The sequence below is a fragment of the Girardinichthys multiradiatus genome, chromosome 22 (genome assembly GCF_021462225.1).
Source record: "Girardinichthys multiradiatus isolate DD_20200921_A chromosome 22, DD_fGirMul_XY1, whole genome shotgun sequence".
Lineage (NCBI taxonomy): Eukaryota > Metazoa > Chordata > Actinopteri > Cyprinodontiformes > Goodeidae > Girardinichthys > Girardinichthys multiradiatus.
Window position 1 is genome coordinate 26,270,021 of NC_061814.1, and position 19,115 is coordinate 26,289,135.

A 19,115-nucleotide genomic window follows, 5' to 3' on the forward strand; every position below is an offset into this window, starting at 1 on the left:
CCTTTGAACAAATTGTACCTAACAAAATGGTTTTACATCTTTTGCAGAGTGAAAACAGTACAGCTGCTGATGGAGGGGAAATTTCAATCTTGTAAAAATAGAATCTAAAATGCTGATGAATAATGCTCTTTGAGGAAACCTTCATAATATGAGCTATAACAACATTTAATTTCCCTTTGGGATTAATAAAGTATTTTTGAATTTAATTTAATTGAATTGATTATTAATTTTCAAAGTACTACCTATATTTGATTAAATTAATGGACTGCAGCTTTATCCATTTGAGGTGCGTGATAAAATATCAGATTTGCTCTGTCAGACTAAAACCAGCTTTTTTTAATACTCATGATATCAAATAAAGAATATAACAAAAGAAAAAAAAGTCAAAGTGTATATCCTAAGGCTTATTCAAAATGTCCAAATTATTATTTCAGACTTTCAGACTAAAAATCGTATACTGCATGTAATACATGCAGTATAAGATTTTAAGAAACATTTTCATCATACTTCAGTTTTGGCAAGAATTTACCGACATACTTTGATTGCAGTTTGGGAAATATAATAACCTGTGTAATCTAACACAAAGACTTTTTTCATGTAGCCACGATTTTCATCCAGAAAAGCTATTTACCCATTGCTTCAAATCTCTAATAATTAATATAAACACACTATTTTCCAAATTGTTTTTGTATCAGTTTATATTAACATTTATTTCTGCTGTATTTCTCCCAAGAGGATGGTTCCTCATTGGAAATAGAAAATGTTAACGTTATTCTGGTTAAACAATAGCATAAATGCCAGCATAAAATCTTCTTTAGCATGTGGTGCAATGGCAGCTATATATACATATATAGTTAGAATTGAAAAGTAATCATTCGAGTAAAACACTCCCTCCTTTGCTCCTAGGGGCAGCAAATCAGAGACATGCCTGATTATCACACGATGGTAGCAATCTCAATCAAAATCAAGCTGTTCATGTGAACTTTGCCCCTAAATTACTTTACTGAAAGTTGCCGGGAACAAAAGACTCACAGGCTTGATATTTTATGTTTTTGCCTGTTGCTGTGTTGGTTTTTAATAACAGAATGTGCTGTTGATGACAAAAAATCTACATTATTGCCAAAAGCAAATACAAAAATGTATGAACACAGGCAGATGTTAAAAATACCTAAAATATAATCTTGAAACCAAATTTTATGTATTTATAGATGTGAAGGCTTATATTGCCAAAATAAGAATAAACTCGGTTAAAGGTAAAGAAAAAATTTACTTTAAGAGGCTTTGTTCTTGCTTGTTTATCACACTGAAGGACACATTTAACAAATATCTAAGCAATAGACTCCAGTATTGACCCATAATAACATATATTTGAAAATGAACACTTACAATAGGTTGATAAACAATTTCACAGGTAAATGTGCATATATTGTTAATCGTATTTAAATTTTTTTCTATTAGCATGCAATGTTAGCCCCTCATGTACAGCGCTTTGAGTGCCTTGTTGCTGAAAAGCGCTATATAAATAAACTTGACTTCAATTGACACCATATAACCAAATTCCATCTAGAAACATCACAAAATAGGATCTTAGAAGCAATTTACACATAGTTTTAAGCACCAAAAGCATTTTACAGTGTTTCTTAATTCATAACTGTGATCAAAAATTTTTTTTACACACTGACATTATATTACATGAACAAAAGGAAGTGAGAGAAAGCAGGTGTTTGTCTCTAAGAGCATGACAGAATAAAGCATTGCTTTTTGTTGCAGCTAGCATTGAAAAGATCTTTCCCAGATCTTTCGCATCTCACTGATCCAGTCTCATTCAAAGGTTTTCTCTTTTCTCGCGTTTTACTTTGTAGAATTTTCCATCAATCCTCTCTCTGGCCGTTGTGCTTGCATCCTCAATAGAACTTCGTGACCTCAGCCAAGACAGGCCCTGGTGCTTCAAGTAGCAGCGAGGTCTGAGCCTTTTTAGCATTCTCCAGCATGCCCTGCGAAACGTGTGCGAGGAAATACAGAACAGCAGCGGGTCCAGAGCACCATTGATGTACCACAGTGGAAGTGACAAATAGGACTTCAGAACAGTGTAGACTGAAAGGACTGTGTCGGACCACGCGACCACATAGACCTGCATGAGTGATGAGGCAATATCTGGAAAGTTGAAGAGAAAAAAAGCCACCACAACTGCACCTAAGAAATGAAAAACATTAAGAATTGTAAAAGTTCTAATTGTAAATACAGGTCCTTCTCAAAATATTAGCATATTTTGATAAAGTTCATTACATAATGTCATGATAAAAATTTAACATTCATATATTTTAGATTCATTGCACACTAACTGAAATATTTCAGGTCTTTTATTGTCTTAATACGGATGATTTTGGCATACAGCTCATAAAAACCCAAAATTCCTATCTCACAAAATTAGCATATCATTAAAAGGGTCTCTAAACGAGCTATGAACCTAATCATCTGAATCAACGAGTTAACTCTAAACACCTGCAATAGATTCCTGAGGCCTTTAAAACTCCCAGCCTGGTTCATCACTCAAAACCCCAATCATGGGTAAGACTGCCGACCTGACTGCTGTCCAGAAGGCCACTATTGACACCCTCAAGCAAGAGGGTAAGACACAGAAAGAAATTTCTGAACGTATAGGCTGTTCCCAGAGTGCTGTATCAAGGCACCTCAGTGGGAAGTCTGTGGGAAGGAAAAAGTGTGGCAGAAAACGCTGCACAACGAGAAGAGGTGACTGGACCCTGAGAAAGATTGTGGAGAAGGGCCGATTCCAGATCTTGGGGGACCTGTGGAAGCAGTGGACTGAGTCTGGAGTAGAAACATCCAGAGCCACCGTGCACAGGCGTGTGCAGGAAATGGGCTACAGGTGCCACATTCCCCAGGTCAAGCCACTTTTGAACCAGAAACAGCGGCAGAAGCGCCTGACCTGGGCTACAGGAAAGCAGCACTGGACTGTTGCTCAGTGGTCCAAAGTACTTTTTTCGGATGAAAGCAAATTCTGCATGTCATTCGGAAATCAAGGTGCCAGAGTCTGGAGGAAGACTGGGGAGAAGGAAATGCCAAAATGCCAGAAGTCCAGTGTCAAGTACCCACAGTCAGTGATGGTCTGGGGTGCCGTGTCAGCTGCTGGTGTTGGTCCACTGTGTTTTATCAAGGGCAGGGTCAATGCAGCTAGCTATCAGGAGATTTTGGAGCACTTCATGCTTCCATCTGCTGAAAAGCTTTATGGAGATGAAGATTTCATTTTTCAGCACGACCTGGCACCTGCTCACAGTGCCAAAACCACTGGTAAATGGTTTACTGACCATGGTATCACTGTGCTCAATTGGCCTGCCAACTCTCCTGACCTGAACCCCATAGAGAATCTGTGGGATATTGTGAAGAGAACGTTGAGAGACTCAAGACCCAACACTCTGGATGAGCTAAAGGCCGCTATCGAAGCATCCTGGGCCTCCATAAGACCTCAGCAGTGCCACAGGCTGATTGCCTCCATGCCACGCCGCATTGAAGCAGTCATTTCTGCAAAAGGATTCCCGACCAAGTATTGAGTGCATAACTGTACATGATTATTTGAAGGTTGACGTTTTTTGTATTAAAAACACTTTTCTTTTATTGGTCGGATGAAATATGCTAATATTGTGAGATATGAATTTGGGGTTTTCATGAGCTGTATGCCAAAATCATCCGTATTAAGACAATAAAAGACCTGAAATATTTCAGTTAGTGTGCAATGAATCTAAAATATATGAATGTTAAATTTTCAACATGACATTATGGAAAATAATGAACTTTATCACAATATGCTAATATTTTGAGAAGGACCTGTACTATTAAATCCAGCTCATGATTAAAGATTATTTCTAACAAGGTCTCACTGTGTGAAATGTACCACACTTGGACCTTTACAGGAGCTTCAGTCTCACAGTTAACATGCACAAAATATTTATAATTTTCTTTAGCTCACTCATAAGTTTTAAAGCCTTCTTTTCATTTAAAAGAAGCTTTCCATTCCGATGACAATGAAAGTCATGCCTTCCTTCTAAATCTGGTCTCATAAGACCCATGTTTCTCCTTTGACGACCATTCCTCCGTAGGTGGAGAAGGATGAGCATGTAGAGTGTGAAGATAGAAACCAGGGGGACCTGCAGTCAAACAGGAATATTTAGTGCTTATGTCTGATGCCAAAACACAGATAAAACCGGTGAAACTGATCTCACCAGAAAGAAGAACCCAGCTCTCAGAAGAAGGGCTCCGTGGTAAATGTGTGCAGGATCGGGCTCTGTCATTTCACACATGGTGGAGACCTTGAAAGCATGTTCCAGCGTGGTGGCTGTGTAGTCTAGGACGCAGGCGCGTGCCTGGTCATAAACCAGTGCAAATGGAACAGCTGAGACCAGAGAACTGATCCACACAGTGATGAGGCATGGCAGTCGAGACTTCTTTGGGACGGAGAGGGGAGAGGGTGGGGAAATGCAGTTAGTATTGCAGCTTTTTATTCTTCAGTCTTTCTTCAGACTGCTAATAACTGAGTGGGACAGAAAGTGGTAATCACGATCAGTCAAGACATGGGAAACAAAGATTCACTAATGCACACAGAGAAATATACCGAGGTGCTGAAAAGTCAATGAGCCAAGAAATGTGGCTATTAGTAGCAAATCAAACTGTGGGCATTGAAGGTGCTTATTCTTTAAACAAAAGATGGAATAAGGGACTGGTTCTCAAAATAAAAATCCTTTATTGCAGCATTTTTATGTCTGGATTAGACATGGGCCAGTTTCTCGTACTGTGCCAAGGGTTATGGGTTTATTGCCCTTTAAATAAGAAGGAGTAACCAGAGTAACACAGTACTTGCCCCTTCCTTACATGTTTATGCACACCTACGGTCAGCTGGCGGAAAAAAACCCAATTATGTTTCACTTACAAAAAAGACAGATTTGTTTGTTTGGAAATATTTCTGTTGTGAAAAACACAACAGTCATAGTGTTAAAACTAAAGCAGTGCAACCACTCTCTTATTTTAGTAATGCAGTTTGAAAACATCAGCCTTATTTCTTGAATTAATTTGCAATTATATAAAAAATATTATTTCTGTTTTATTTACTGATTCTTAATAAAGTATACATTTTGAATTTTAATATGACACATACAACAGATATAAACTCTGACCCCTTGATGGCAACAACGTACTTTATACCATTAATTGTATATTAAAATATGCCACTTCGCCTATGTGGTGGTTTGGGAGTTAAGCAGTTGAACATACGCTGGCTACCTGAGCAGATAACCTGAGCAATTAACTAGCTAATATCAGTGTGTTAGGCAGTGCAACTTTATAAAGATCTGAACGGTAAAGAGATATAATAGCAGGCAATGTTTTAAAAGGTTCCAGTTTCAAAACAGCTAAAATTGTCCTTCATACCTTTCTTGCAGTTTAAAGAAAAACAATGCTAAAGAAAGTGCTGAAGTGATCAGCGTTTTATTCCACTGCATAGAGAGTATAAAATGCAATGTCACCCCTCCCCTAATTGTTGCTGCACACTGCTCGTCAGCTCACTGCACAAAGACTCCTACGCTTCCTCTTACTTCCAACAATTTCCGCAGTTATATTTCATACAAAGTACAGACAGTCCTGGTGTGAAAACACTTCACACCATTATAAAGGTAAAGCTGTTTCAAAAATATGGTTACCAGTCTATGAGTGGGATGTCCTTATTGCAGCCAACTGCTGACTTGCTACAGGAGCAGAAAGCCTGACTAATTAAACAAACTAACAGTCTACCAGTGTTACTATGTAAAAACAGAATGATTAAAAGGTATAATAATATTGCTAAACAGTTAAACAACTAATACATTTAAGGGTGTTTATTCCTTATTTTAGGTTACATAAATTTTCTAAAGTCAAAATAGTAAATAAGTTATATACTGTAGATATTAATGTTATTATTATGGATAACTGATTATCATTTATTTAATCTTTTCTAGGGTTATTATACAAAGGGAACCTCACACGGATCTAACTGTTCGTGTGTAAATTTCAAATCAAAAATGACAACAACAGCAATGCACAAAAAGACATTGCAAGTGGCAATGAGCATCAATGTTGAATAAACAGTGCAGTTTTGTTGAGCGAGCACTGCACCTTTAGACTGGAGATGGACCACATGGTATGACATATTGCTGCATAACGCTCAGCGGTGAAGGTCACGATAACCCAGCTTGTGGTGGCGCAGTACATCTGGCGGACCATGAAGTACACTTTGCAAACCGCTTGGCCAAGACGCCATGGATAGCTCTCCCAGTAATACCGATACAAAGTAACTGGGATGGTCAACAGCTGCAGAATATCTAAAATGGTATAAATGACAAATTAAAGTTATTGAACGGTTTTGCATTCCCAGTGGCTTTCTAAAGGCAGTAATTTTACCATTAGACAGCAAAATATCAGGAAACATAATCAGTACAATTATACCCATAAGTGGCTGGGATTTGGCAATGATGATGAATTTGATTCTGTTTGAGCTCATTGACATACCATAACAGAAATGTCACTTCCACTGTGAAAGGTGTCACAAGATGTGATAAATCATAGTGGGTACCTGAAAGAACAAGGCTCAGAAGGTAGACCCGAGTGGCGCTGACTTTCATATGAGCATCCATGAGGAGGGTCAGCATGCTCACACCATTGAATATGGCCTGTGAAGCATTCAAAGAGAGAGTACTTTGGATCATTTGAAATTCACAGGTTGTAAAGGCACAATTTTATGTCTTGTCAAGCGAGCGCACATACACCAAACAAGAAGACAAGGCTGTAAAGGACGGTCATGGGGACGGCAACTGACAGCGGTTCACTTTTGGTGACGCTGATGTCGAGCTTTGGCGTTTCACTGGGACTGACATTACAGCTGAAGAGGAATGAATTCTGCTCAGAGAAGTTCATGTTGAGGCAGGCAGGTGATAGCTACAGGAAGATTTTAGGAAGAAAAACTGGGTGTTGGATTATTTGCAATTCTAACATATATTATATTTAATTTATTCAAAAAAGTCTGCTGCTTTATGAGTTTTGCATAAGTTAGTTCCTAAATTTTGTGTTCCAAAGAAAACAAAAAGAAGAGGGAGCACATCTGCTTTCAATACAGAACCTCAGCAATGTCCTTCGATGGATTTTTCATTTTTCTAGCTAAATGTGTTAATACAATAAAGACAGAGAGGATATGCAACAATTTAGATCTACCATCAAAAAGGGAATAGCACTTCTGAATCCACTGTCATATGGATTGTTTTGGCTAAATTATTGATTTATGTGGGTTTTTTTTAAACCTAACACATGCAATATGTTCAGAAACTTTATTGATAATTCAGAGTGATTTTGTTCTATGTTTAACAGGAACAAAATAACATACAGTTAAATAATATGGATATAAAATAATACATCCAATAATCTCTTTATTTTTTTCTCAATGAACATAAAATACATATTTATTAAAGATTTAATTAACTGGTGTGACCTGTTACACAGTGAGGACAGAGAATACCAGTAAACTGTATTCCTGCTACAATAGCATTGCAAAAAAAGCCTCTCTGCACATTTCAGATTAGTAATAGTTAGACTTACCTTTCTCAGGAGAAAGAACAGAAGCCAGCAGCTCTCCTCTCCGGCAAAAAAAATAAAAGGAATTGAAAATCCCCGGCTTTGGATGTCTCTATCAGTACCTCTATAACTCTCCTCCTCCCTCTCTGATTCCAGCCTCCTCCCTCTCTCCCATTGTTCAAAAAGACACTCTTAGTCATAACCGTAGCTGGCAAAATCTTGTGCACTTAAATGTAGCAGATTATGAAACATTTACGTGCTATATTAGGCAGAGTTATGCATTCCACGAATTACTGATGAAACATATTGCTTCAAATTATTCATATCATAAATCAAAACATCTCCTAAAATCAGACTGATTTAAAAGGAACACAACACTTAACAGTTACAGGGGTTGGACAATGAAACTGAAACACCTGGTTTTAGACCACAATGATTTATTAGTATGGTGTAGGGCCTCCTTTTGCAGCCAATACAGCGTCAATTCGTCTTGGGAATGACATATACAAGTCCTGCACAGTGGTCAGAGGGATTTTAAGCCATTCTTCTTGCAGGATAGTGGCCAGGTCACTACGTGATACTGGTGGAGGAAAACGTTTCCTGACTCGCTCCTCCAAAACACCCCAAAGTGGCTCAATAATATTTAGATCTGGTGACTGTGCAGGCCATGGGAGATGTTCAACTTCACTTTCATGTTCATCAAACCAATCTTTCACCAGTCTTGCTGTGTGTATTGGTGCATTGTCATCCTGATCCAGGGCACCGCCTTCAGGATACAATGTTTGAACCACTGGATGCACATGGTCCTCAAGAATGGTTCTGTAGTCCTTGGCAGTGACGCGCCCATCTAGCACAAGTATTGGGCCAAGGGAATGCCATGATATGGCAGCCCAAACCATCACTGATCCACCCCCATGCTTCACTCTGGGCATGCAACAGTCTGGGTGGTACGCTTCTTTGGGGCTTGTCCACACCCTAACTCTCCCGGATGTGGGGAAAACAGTAAAGGTGGACTCATCAGAGAACAATACATGTTTCACATTGTCCACAGCCCAAGATTTGCGCTCCTTGCACCATTGAAACCAACGTTTGGCATTGGCATGAGTGACCAAAGGTTTGGCTATAGCAGCCCGGCCGTGTATATTGATCCTGTGGAACTCCCGACGAACAGTTCTGGTGGAAACAGGAGAGTTGAGGTGCACATTTAATTCTGCCGTGATTTGGGCAGCCGTGGTTTTATGTTTTGGGTTAACACCCGAACATCCCTTTCAGACAGCTTCCTCTTGCGTCCACAATTAATCCTGTTGGATGTGGTTCGTCCTTCTTGGTGGTATGCTGACATTACCCTGGATACCGTGGCTCTTGATACATCACAAAGACTTGCTGTCTTGGTCACAGATGCGCCAGCAAGACGTGCACCAACAATTTGTCCTCTTTTGAACTCTGGTATGTCACCCATAATGTTGTGTGCATTTCAAAATTTTGAGCAAAACTGTGCTCTTACCCTGCTAATTGAACCTTCACACTCTGCTCTTACTGGTGCAATGTGCAATCAATGAAGACTGGCTACCAGGCTGGTCCAATTTAGCCATGAAACCTCCCACTCTAAAATGACAGGTGTTTCAGTTTCATTGTCCGACTCCTGTACATTATATGCACAGGCTATTGTCATTTTGTAAAATTAACATCTATAAGAGTGACCTGACCTGTGTCTGTGGAGGGTTCTGTCCATTACTAATCAGTATCAATGTTACAGTTGCTAAGGTTACATGGTTTTGGCTGCAAAGGGGTCTCTTCTGTGTGGAGGGAGTGTTGGAGACAGATATGAAGCTCATCTAGAACAGGGACACGCTTGTTGTTTTGCTTAAATTTACAATTACATTTACATTTATGGTAAATCCATATATAGATTCTGAAATTTTAGATCTTTTTTATCATTCTTTCAAGAAAACTAGGTTTGGTGACAAGGAAGCCATTTTTAGGATACCAATGCATCCAGTTAAAGAGCATTAAGAAAAGGTAAAAAGTTCGATGACATGGCCAAACAGTCCGATTCGATTTAGGATTTTTTGTGAAAGTTGCAAAAACAAGGCAAACAACTAGGCTAATCCTGCTATCCCAGCTGCTAACCCAGCTGCTGCTTTATCAGAATGTTGGAACCTGATTCATAGAGATTATTGCTTTCCAATGAACTCCATGCCTGTGTAAAAAAGTTTGTTATAACAATTTTATTTAATTGAGCTTTTACAATCACATTTTCTTTCAGTGGTTGTACATGGCTTTAGAGATAGAAATACATTATTGAGGGTAAAATATTCTTAGTCGTGTTAGTTTGAATTTTATGAACTGGGTAGACTTATAGAAGTCCAACATCACTAAACAGATCAGTCACTGTTTTAAAAAAAATAAATTGTGGCACTAGAGGCTTTTATTTTTTCAGTTTTTCCAACAGTAGGCAGGCAGGAAATGGGGGGAGAAACATTCAGCAGAGGTCTCTATGTCCAGGACTTGAACCCAGGATGGCTGCTTCAAGGACTGTCGCCTCTGTTTATTGGTCACATGCTTAACCCCTACACCACCAGCAACAGGCCTGTCAATCACTGTTTATCATGGAGACCTTATTTTTACACGGCTAACAGACAGCTGTAATAGAGAATGAAAAGACCCAACAGTCTTAACATGCATGCTGCTGATTTTGTGTAACTAAAATTAGAACAGCATTGTGCTTTGAAAAGTAAATTATAGAGGGGAAAACATAAAGAAGATGGAAAATTATATGCTGTTCAGCTAAAACAATCCTAAATGCATTAAAATGGACACGAAAAACAACAAGATGTGGAAGAAAATGGAAAAATACCATTTGAATAAATCAAAGCCAAAATGGCACAGACAATACTCAGCTCCAGGGTGTCTACATTTGCCTGTAAGCAAACAACTAGTAGACATCTATCTGAAGCCAAGTTATTTGCAAACAGCCCCAACAAGTATTAAAAAAACAATATGGACTGAAAAGCTTATAATTTGCCAATGAACACACTGATTGATTGATTGATTGATTGATTGATTGATTGATTGATTGATTGATTGATTGATTGAACAAGGTGTCTGAAACATTACTCAGAGATTGTGGTCCATACTGACAAGATAGCTGCAAATCATTGATGTAAATCTGTTGTCCACCAACTCTCAGATGTGCCCTATTATACTGAGTTCTGGTGATTGTGGAGGCAGGTGGATTACAGTGAGCTCATTGTTACTTTAAAGCAAACAGTTTTAGATGACTTAACTTTTGGATTGGGTGCATTATCCTGCTGGAAGTATTCATCAGAATATGGTATACTGTCATCGTAAAGGGATGGACTTGTTCAGCAACAATACTAAAGTGGGTTGTGGTATAAACAAGGGTCAGTTGGTGATAAGGGGCCTTAAGGGTCCCTGGAGTACTTGACTCCAGCAAATTTCCACGTGTACGCAAAGCAGACGTGCGCCGGACATTTTACAAAATGGGAAACAGACCGCTTATGCTTTAAAATATCTGTTGTTTTAAAATGAATTTAACACATTTTTTACTGGATTGTTGCACTTTTTCCCCTTCTTAGCAGAGTGTCTAAGGTGTGTCTGCAATGCTGCTAAATAAAGTAGTGTGCCAACGTATCCAAAAAACAATTGTTTAGTTTGTATACATATTGAGACGACAATTATCTTTTAGTAGTTCTTTTGTTGGTACTGGTTGTATTTAAAAACTGATTATTTTTACAATCGTACTAGATTTATTTATGTTGCATTGAACCCATATAAAAAAACTGAGCCAAAAGCTTATTGAAAAAAATACACAATAAAAAGATCCTTAAAAAGATTTGTGAATATAAACTCTCAAATGAAGCATTAGGTTAGGAAGATTGTTTATTGTTCCCATACAAAAAGATTGTTTATTGTTCCCATACAAAAAGATTGTTTATTGTTCCCATACAAAAATTATATACATACGCAATATCATTTCTTCATATTGTTTCCTATAAATACTGTGCAATGTTTATTTGTGTGTTTTGGAGAAAACTAGAAACAAAAACCTAATTAAGAGCAGTTTTCATTATAGAGCTGTTAAGCTTTCTTGTGTTATCCCAGCATCCCTTGCCATGGAGAAGAAATGGCTTCGCTTTTCCATCAGACTGCTTGGAGAATCAAATTCCACAATTTGACCAGCATCAAGGACCATCACCCTGTGGAGCAGGAACATGTGTTAACATCATAACCTACTGAGCAGTGTTTATACTGGCTGTGATAAAATAAAAACATGATAAACTTTGACAAACAAACAGAAAAAGCAGGGAATTTAAGGTGAGCTGGCATTTTAATATATTGATTTCAAGGTCAAACTAAGCTTTGAGTCTGTTTTAAGGTGTCATGTTCAATTTAAAAATATTTCACATGTTGCATAGCTTTGAAAATATTTTAGAATTTCTTTTGCAGTTCTGTAGATATTTCATGTCATTTCTCTACAGGCCTTGTGTATCACAACAAAAACAGTTATTGTATTGTAGCAGGTTTGTATCAGCCTTAAAACTATGAGAGATTTACAAAAATATGGAGAATGGTCCCTGCTCTTCATCTCTCTCTCTTTCAAAGTTTATGGTTCTGAAGACTTTGACGTCTGTGACTCCTTTTATGTTTTATTCACTCTATTCTGACCTGCACACAAAAGGGTAACTTGACCCTCACAGGTGATAGAAGACTTTATGCATGAAACCTGACTATCAAAATAAGCTCATTATTTTTGGTGTTGAAGAATAAATATATTTTAGAGCTAGAAGATCTAAAAAACATGAAACAAATTAATCACCAAAAGCATTTATATACCTGGGTAGACTATGGACTGGCAATTATGAAACCATTATCGTGGATAAATTATAGCATAAAGAATTCTGATTTATCGTGAAAACAATCAAGTCTAATTGTTGCCGTCTGCAAACCCCACAAACTGGACATATGGTTGCAATTGTTGCTTTGCTGTTTAAAATATCTTTTTTTCCTAATGTTGGTTCCATAAGAACATTGTTTAAATCAATATATTTGTAAATTTTATTTGATGCAATTATTGTGTGCTGTTTAGCTTTGCACTGGTTGATAATGATTGTAGCAAGGCTTCAAATACTTTGTATTTGCCTTTAAAAAATCTACAGGAATTGTTTTATAATGGCATTGTAATTAAGATGATATTGTCATGGCCTCAGATAATGGAGTCTGTACTTGTTCTGTTAAATCTCAGTGCTGCATTTGATACAGTCGATCACAATATTCTCTTAGAAAGGCTGAAACATGCTTTAGGGATCTAGAGAACATCAATTGGCTGGTTTAAATCTAATTTCTGTAATAGATTCCCATATGTTCATGTAAATGATAAATCATCTTCAAACTCCAGGGTTACTTGTGGGGTACCACAGGGTTCAATGCTTGGGTCAATTCTATTTACTATATATATGCTTCCAATTGATAAAAGTTTCAGACAGCATGGGATAAAATTCCCAGTTCTGCGGTTGACACTCAGCTTTACTTATCCATGAATCCTGACATATTTCATTAAATTTCCCTTTGGGATTAATAAAGTATTCTTTAATTGAACTGAATTAAACTTACCTAGGAAAACTACAGGCATGTGTTGAAGACATACATTTTTCTGCTTTTAAATTCACACAAGACAGAAGTTGTCATCTTTAGACCAGAGTCTTTGAAGAAAAAAAAACTGCTCAGCCAATCACTTAATCTGGATTGGACTAAATTGGCCTCTGGAAATAAAGTAAAGAACTGTGGTGTTATTTTTGACCAGGACATGTCATTTAAATCCCATATTAAACAGGTTTCTGGGATTTCCTTCTTTCACCTTCTGAATTTTGCCAAAATTAGAAATACCCTCTCCAGGATGACATCAAAAAACTGGTCCATGCATTTGTTACTTCAAGGGTGGATTATTGTAATTCGTTACTATCAGGATGTCCACAAAATGGAATCAAAACCCCTTAGCTGATCCAAATGGGGCAGCAATAATTCTGATCAAAATTAAAAAGAGAGATCATATTTCTCCAAATTTAGCTTTCCTGCACTGGCTCCCTGTTAAATCCCGAATAGAATTTAATATTCTCCTCCTCACATATATAGCCCTAATGAACTAGCTCCATCATACATCAGAGATCAGATTGTTCCATATGTTCCTAACAGAGCACTTCGTTCTCAGACTGCAGGTTTACTGGTGGTTCCTAGAGTCTCTAAAAGTAGAATGGGAGGCAGATCCTTTAGTTATCAGGCTCCTCTCCTTTGGAACCAGCTCCCAGCTTTAGTCCGTGAGGCAGACATAGGTTATCCTGAGCTATCTCTGTAGTTATGCTGCTATAGGCTTAGGCTGCTGGAGGATGACCAGTTTCCCTTAATTTGCTACATTCTCCTACTACTCTCAAATGTAGCCTTAATTGCTGTTATTTGAAGCTTTAACTTTATACTGTCTCTGTTTTTTACTTTTCATTGCATTCTGTGTTGTATGTTCAATAGATGATCCACCAGGCTCTGTCTTTCGGTGTTTTGCCCTGTCTCTCTCCTACACATAGCTATTGCCTGAGCTTTTGGAGCAAATAACTGTATATGCTCTCTTTCATACTCTAGACTTGGAAACTGGCACAGAGTTCATCTGTTTAGTTGTGTTTCTCTCCAAGATGAAGCCACTAAAGAAGCTGCTACTGTCAAAAAGTTGCTACATGCATGCCCAGTATGAGGGATTTCTGGAAAGTCAAGGACACAATGCAAGCAACCGTTCACTGTCGTTACATCCCGGAGGAGTGAATGCTGCAAGTCACTGACTCGATGGAATCTGCTGGGCTTCCTTAGATAGAAAACCTTTTAACCAATTTGAACAATAAACATAATTTGACTGGATTGTTTGTTAACTAGGATCAATTTAGAATGTATGTACCTGACTTGGAATCTGTTTGCATGATTTGACTGAATTGACTTTTTTTAATTGTAAAGTGCTTTGAGGCAAATTGTGAGTTGGTGCTATATTAATAAACTGAATTGAATAAATTCCACAAGTCTTGTTAGTCCCAAGAGAGAAAGTGTTAATATTGTACCCTTTATGTGCAAACACTGCACATTTAAAGCACCTTTTAGAAAGTTAATGTTCAGTTTTAGAGGATGATTGTATGGTGGTTCAAGCAGATGCTACTGCTACTCATTTGATCTAAGGAACCACTTTAATATTTTTTATTAATTTCAGATTCTATTTATACAATTTTTTTATATTTTTAATTTTGCTTTTGTATTTTGTGTTCTCTTTTATTGGTGTAACTATGGTCTCAACTCTTTTGATAAAGACTGATTGATCGGTTGATTGATTGATCAACTGGAATTAGAATCATTTGTGCCTGCTTCACTGCATGAAACTAGATTGAATCAAATGTCAGGACACTTAAACAGGCTCGGTCTCACCTGGAGCTGTCCATGATGCTGTGCAGACGGTGGGCGATGGTGAGCACCGTGCAGTGTGAGAACTCTTTGCGGATGGTGTTCTGAATCAAGTTGTCTGTCTCCAGGTCAACGGCGGCCGTGGCCTCATCCAGGATTAGAATGCGAGACTTTCTCAGAAGTGCTCGCGCTAGACACAGCAGCTGCCTCTGACCAACACTAGGAAGAGAAGGTCATATATTTAAATCTCATGGAGCTCTTAGAAAATAAAATGGTAAATGATACATGACCTGTACTTGTATAGCGCTTTGTCAAGTTCGAGGACCCCAAAGCGCTTTACACTAAAATCAATCATCCATCCATTCATACACACATTCACACAGTGACAGTGCTAAGCTATTTTGTAGCCGCAGCTGTCATGGGGCAGACTGACAGAAGTGAGGCTGCCGTACAATCGGCGCCACCGAGCCCGCTGACTACCATCAAAATTACATGTGGACACTCATTACAATTGGTTTAGACTGGAGTGTTTTGTACATATGGGAGAGACTGGGGCCAACTGGTACAAACACCTGAGATTTTATTAAGGAACTGCTGTTGGGTACAACATGGATTTGGAACATGGAACAGTTGTTAATTATTCGCTGTTTGCAGAAAACTCAAGAAATTTACTTAAGGCATTGAGAATGGTCTCAGCTGTATGTTTGTACATTCTGTGGTTTTATTTACTGTGATTTGAATTGTTAGCACTGTTTAAGATGACGTTGCCCACCTGAGGTTTTCTCCTCCCTCTGCAACCTCATGCTGTAATCCTTCCTCCAACCCAGCTACATAATCCCTCAGGTGAGACAGCTGAAGGACTCTCCAGATCTCCTCATCGCTGAATTTGTCAAATGGATCCAAGTTCATCCTCAGTGTCCCAGAGAACAAAACTGGGTCCTGTGCTCAAAGAATCAGATACGTTAGTGTATTTATCTAAACAAGAATGTTCCATTTGCATTTGTCTCAAATTGTTTACCTGTGGGATGATTGTGATTCTGTTTCTCAGATCATGCAGCCCGATTGTAGAGATATCTACATCATCAATGAGGATACGTCCTTCGGCTGCTTCAATAATGCGAAACAGGCAGTTAGTCAAGCTTGATTTTCCAGCTCCTGTACGGCCCACTATACCAATCTGGAAGCAATGAAAGAAAGCATAAATTTAGCAAAATATTTTTATTCTATATATGATTTTTAAATCCTTTCATAACCTTTTTTTGGAGGATGCAAAACGTTGGTAAATCAAAGACATTAATAAATACAAGAATTGAAGCCAACAACTGCATTAATGGTGTGCTTCCTGCACTATTTAAAGTCAAGCAGGGGTGTCCCTATCTGATAGTGGCATTTTCAGAAGATCCCTAAAAGGAGTCTTTGCTGAAACTCAACTCTTGACACTTGTTGGTCTATTGCAGACTTTCTCAACGTCTGGACCTCTTGTCCAAAAGGAAAGTCAATCCCGACCCTGTCCAGTGTGGGCTGTCTCATGTAACTGGACATATAAAAAGGTGGAATATTGTAGAGTTTGTTAATTTGTATACTTACAAATGTAGGACTTTAGGAAAATCTAAGTGTTATGTACATTAAGTGCACCCTAATCTTTTGCCAAAGCGCAGCCTTCCTTCAGATTGACAGCATAGCTGGAGAGAACTGATCGCAGCGCAGCAACAGTTGTCATTAATAATTACAATGTGCAAAGCTAAAAACTGAAAAAAAAACCTCAACACCCAAATTTATTGGTAAATTCTGTCCACACACATATAGCCTCAAAGTGAACATTTTTCAAGCCAAATTATCAGCCAGAGATTGACATCAAGGGTCTACGCCCTTAACTATGATGTTCACAGTGTGAGAGAAATGCTGCATGTGATCTGTTTTGTCACCTCCAGCCACGTATGCACAGAGAGCTTGAATGACAAAATAACTGTTTCTGTCGAGAAAATCAGATAAAGACTGCACCATTATTGACGTTTCTAAGTGAGTTTTAATACAAAAGAAATGTGTGTTATTTATCTTCACTCTAAACCTATCAATGCATCTGGCTTTGATTTTCCTAACATTAATGAAAATTAAACATTCCTAAATGACTTGGATCGGTATCAGGAACAAAAACAATCCCAGTTGGGACATTCCCAGTGCTAAGAATTTCACCTCGGTGATCATTTTGCTTTATCTAGTATTTTTAAAAATATAATTTATATGTTTGACATTTGATATTTGTTCCTGTGTCACTACCAGTGAATGTTTACAGATATGATAACAATTCTAGAAAGACAAAGAAATTCAAGACTCATCATCAAAAAACTCCAGGAAATCTATTTATAAAAATATAGTGGTGGTCTAAGTTAAGCCACACATACAATTAGCTGAGGGCAGCAGAGTAAACAACATAAAATCTGCTTTCTAAAGATGAAAGGCAGACTTAAAGAAGAAAGAATATGGTAGGTATTATTCATAGTTCACAATGATTAAGACACTGTGCTTCAGTCAGTGTCAGTGCTTTAAGTTCAAAGTGCAGTTATAATGGTCTGTTTAGAAAGACTACATAAAATAAATGAGACATAAAAAGCTATCTTCAAACAACCCTGCAGGTATAAAAGGAGCTTATTTATTCAGTTTTCAATTAAAACTTTGAATCATACAAGGTTGTTTTAGGTGCTTTATAAACAGTGACACACACAGAGTTAAAGAAAAGAACAAGAAAAAAAAAAACACCGTCACAAACCTTCTCAGTGCTGGCAATGTCACAAGAAATCCCTTTCAGGACCAGGTCCAGTTCAGGTCTGTAACGGACCTTGTAGTCTACAAACTGCAGCCTTCCTGCCTCTGGCCACTTCTCTGAAGGTCGCTGCTGAGTCACCCAGGGAGCCTGTAGAGGAACAGGTTTATCAGTGATTGTCAAGTTTAGCTGATAATGTTCTGGATGAATCTGCCTGAAATAATTAACCAAATGTGTATAAGCCATCACTGTAATAACCTATTGCATATCAACATATAATCTTAATTGATGCCAAAAGAGAATAGCCGCACCCAAATCACCTTCCTACACTTTTAACAGTAGCACATGCAATCTAATAACCACAAAAGACAGGTCACCACAGATATTTTATACTTGTCAAAAACACTGCTGAAGCGTCAACGTGCCATGTATACCGCACATGTGCACCTACTCCTACAGTGTCGACTCAACTGCTGCTCAAACATCACAGCAACGACATTACATAATTTATTAATACACTATGCAGACTTCACTGGCATTTGGAGGCTGGATACTTCAAAGTGAAAGTTAAAGGCGATCTTTACTATCTTATTCATTTTGCTAATAGATATCTACTTGGGGGCAAGTTAATTGTTTAAAAGGAAAAAAAAGAAACAGTATGCTGAATAGTCCAACACAGGTTCATAATTTACTATTGAACCTGTCTGCTATGATGCCAGATGTAATCCTAATTTAATAAAGTCAATCAAGCAATTAGGATAACTTCCTAAATCATCTATTTATCTTTTTTGTAGAGAAAAACTGCCCTTGCATATCTACGCAGCTAACTTCTCCGTATGAAGTGCCTAAATTGCCACAACAGGACATGTGAAAAAAAAAAAAAACCCAGCATAAACCACCCCGTTGTCCTCGTTATACAAGCACCACACTGAACAGGAGCGTGTCAAAGCAGCACACATACTTAAAAAATATCACATGACTTGATGTTCAACAAGATTCCCCTTAAATTTCTCATGTTTAGACCCATGTAATGTGTTTTCCAAAATGCCAGTAGACATGGCATTTACAGTGGATAAAAAATGAAAAACAACATACCTCATTCTCAAGCTCAGAGTATTCACTGACTCTCTCCACAGCTACAATATTTGTCTCCAGCTCTGAGGTCATCCTTACCAGCCAGTTGAGGGTTTGAGTTACCTGGAAACCCAAACAGGGAAGATAAATTAAATTACTTAGTTGGTTTTGTCATTCCAATTATCTTCAGTCATCATTACTACTGTTATTTTTGTTTATAATT

The 19,115-nt window shown here is 37.9% G+C and overlaps 2 protein-coding genes across 2 annotated transcripts in view; both read right to left on the reverse strand.

The window, feature by feature from the left end:
- Nucleotides 1–1,075: 1,075 nt before the first annotated feature.
- LOC124859559 (pyrokinin-1 receptor-like) lies at nt 1,076–7,668 on the reverse strand. The gene is made up of 7 exons (XM_047352419.1): nt 7,633–7,668; nt 6,808–6,978; nt 6,617–6,713; nt 6,160–6,365; nt 4,239–4,460; nt 3,986–4,163; nt 1,076–2,193 (listed from the first exon to the last, which is right to left on the reverse strand). The coding sequence occupies exons 2-7, from the start codon at nt 6,955–6,957 to the stop codon at nt 1,826–1,828; spliced, it is 1,221 nt and encodes a 406-aa protein (XP_047208375.1). The 5' UTR covers nt 6,958–6,978; nt 7,633–7,668; the 3' UTR covers nt 1,076–1,825.
- A 3,825-nt stretch (nt 7,669–11,493) lies between these two features.
- Nucleotides 11,494–19,115, reverse strand: part of abcc2 (ATP-binding cassette, sub-family C (CFTR/MRP), member 2) — a 29,672-nt gene continuing 22,050 nt past the window's right edge. The window contains exons 27-32 of the mRNA XM_047351721.1: nt 18,914–19,015; nt 17,825–17,968; nt 16,076–16,234; nt 15,830–15,996; nt 15,082–15,276; nt 11,494–11,828 (exon numbers count right to left, since the gene is read on the reverse strand). Of these exons, the coding sequence (XP_047207677.1) occupies nt 11,699–11,828; nt 15,082–15,276; nt 15,830–15,996; nt 16,076–16,234; nt 17,825–17,968; nt 18,914–19,015 (897 nt within the window). The 3' untranslated portion in view covers nt 11,494–11,698. The remainder of the gene's footprint in view (nt 11,829–15,081; nt 15,277–15,829; nt 15,997–16,075; nt 16,235–17,824; nt 17,969–18,913; nt 19,016–19,115) is intronic.

What these genes read in the sequence shown, in the direction of transcription:
- LOC124859559 (XM_047352419.1), bottom strand. Translation starts at nt 6,957, where the DNA reads ATGAACTTCTCTGAGCAGAATTCATTCCTCTTCAGCTGTAATGTCAGT. An exon ending in GAGCTGGGTTCTTCTTTCTG is followed by an intron (nt 4,164 to 4,238) that starts GTGAGATCAGTT and finishes GTTTGACTGCAG; the next exon opens with GTCCCCCTGGTTTCTATCTT. An exon ending in GAAGGCTTTAAAACTTATGA is followed by an intron (nt 2,194 to 3,985) that starts GTGAGCTAAAGA and finishes TTCATTTCTTAG; the next exon opens with GTGCAGTTGTGGTGGCTTTT.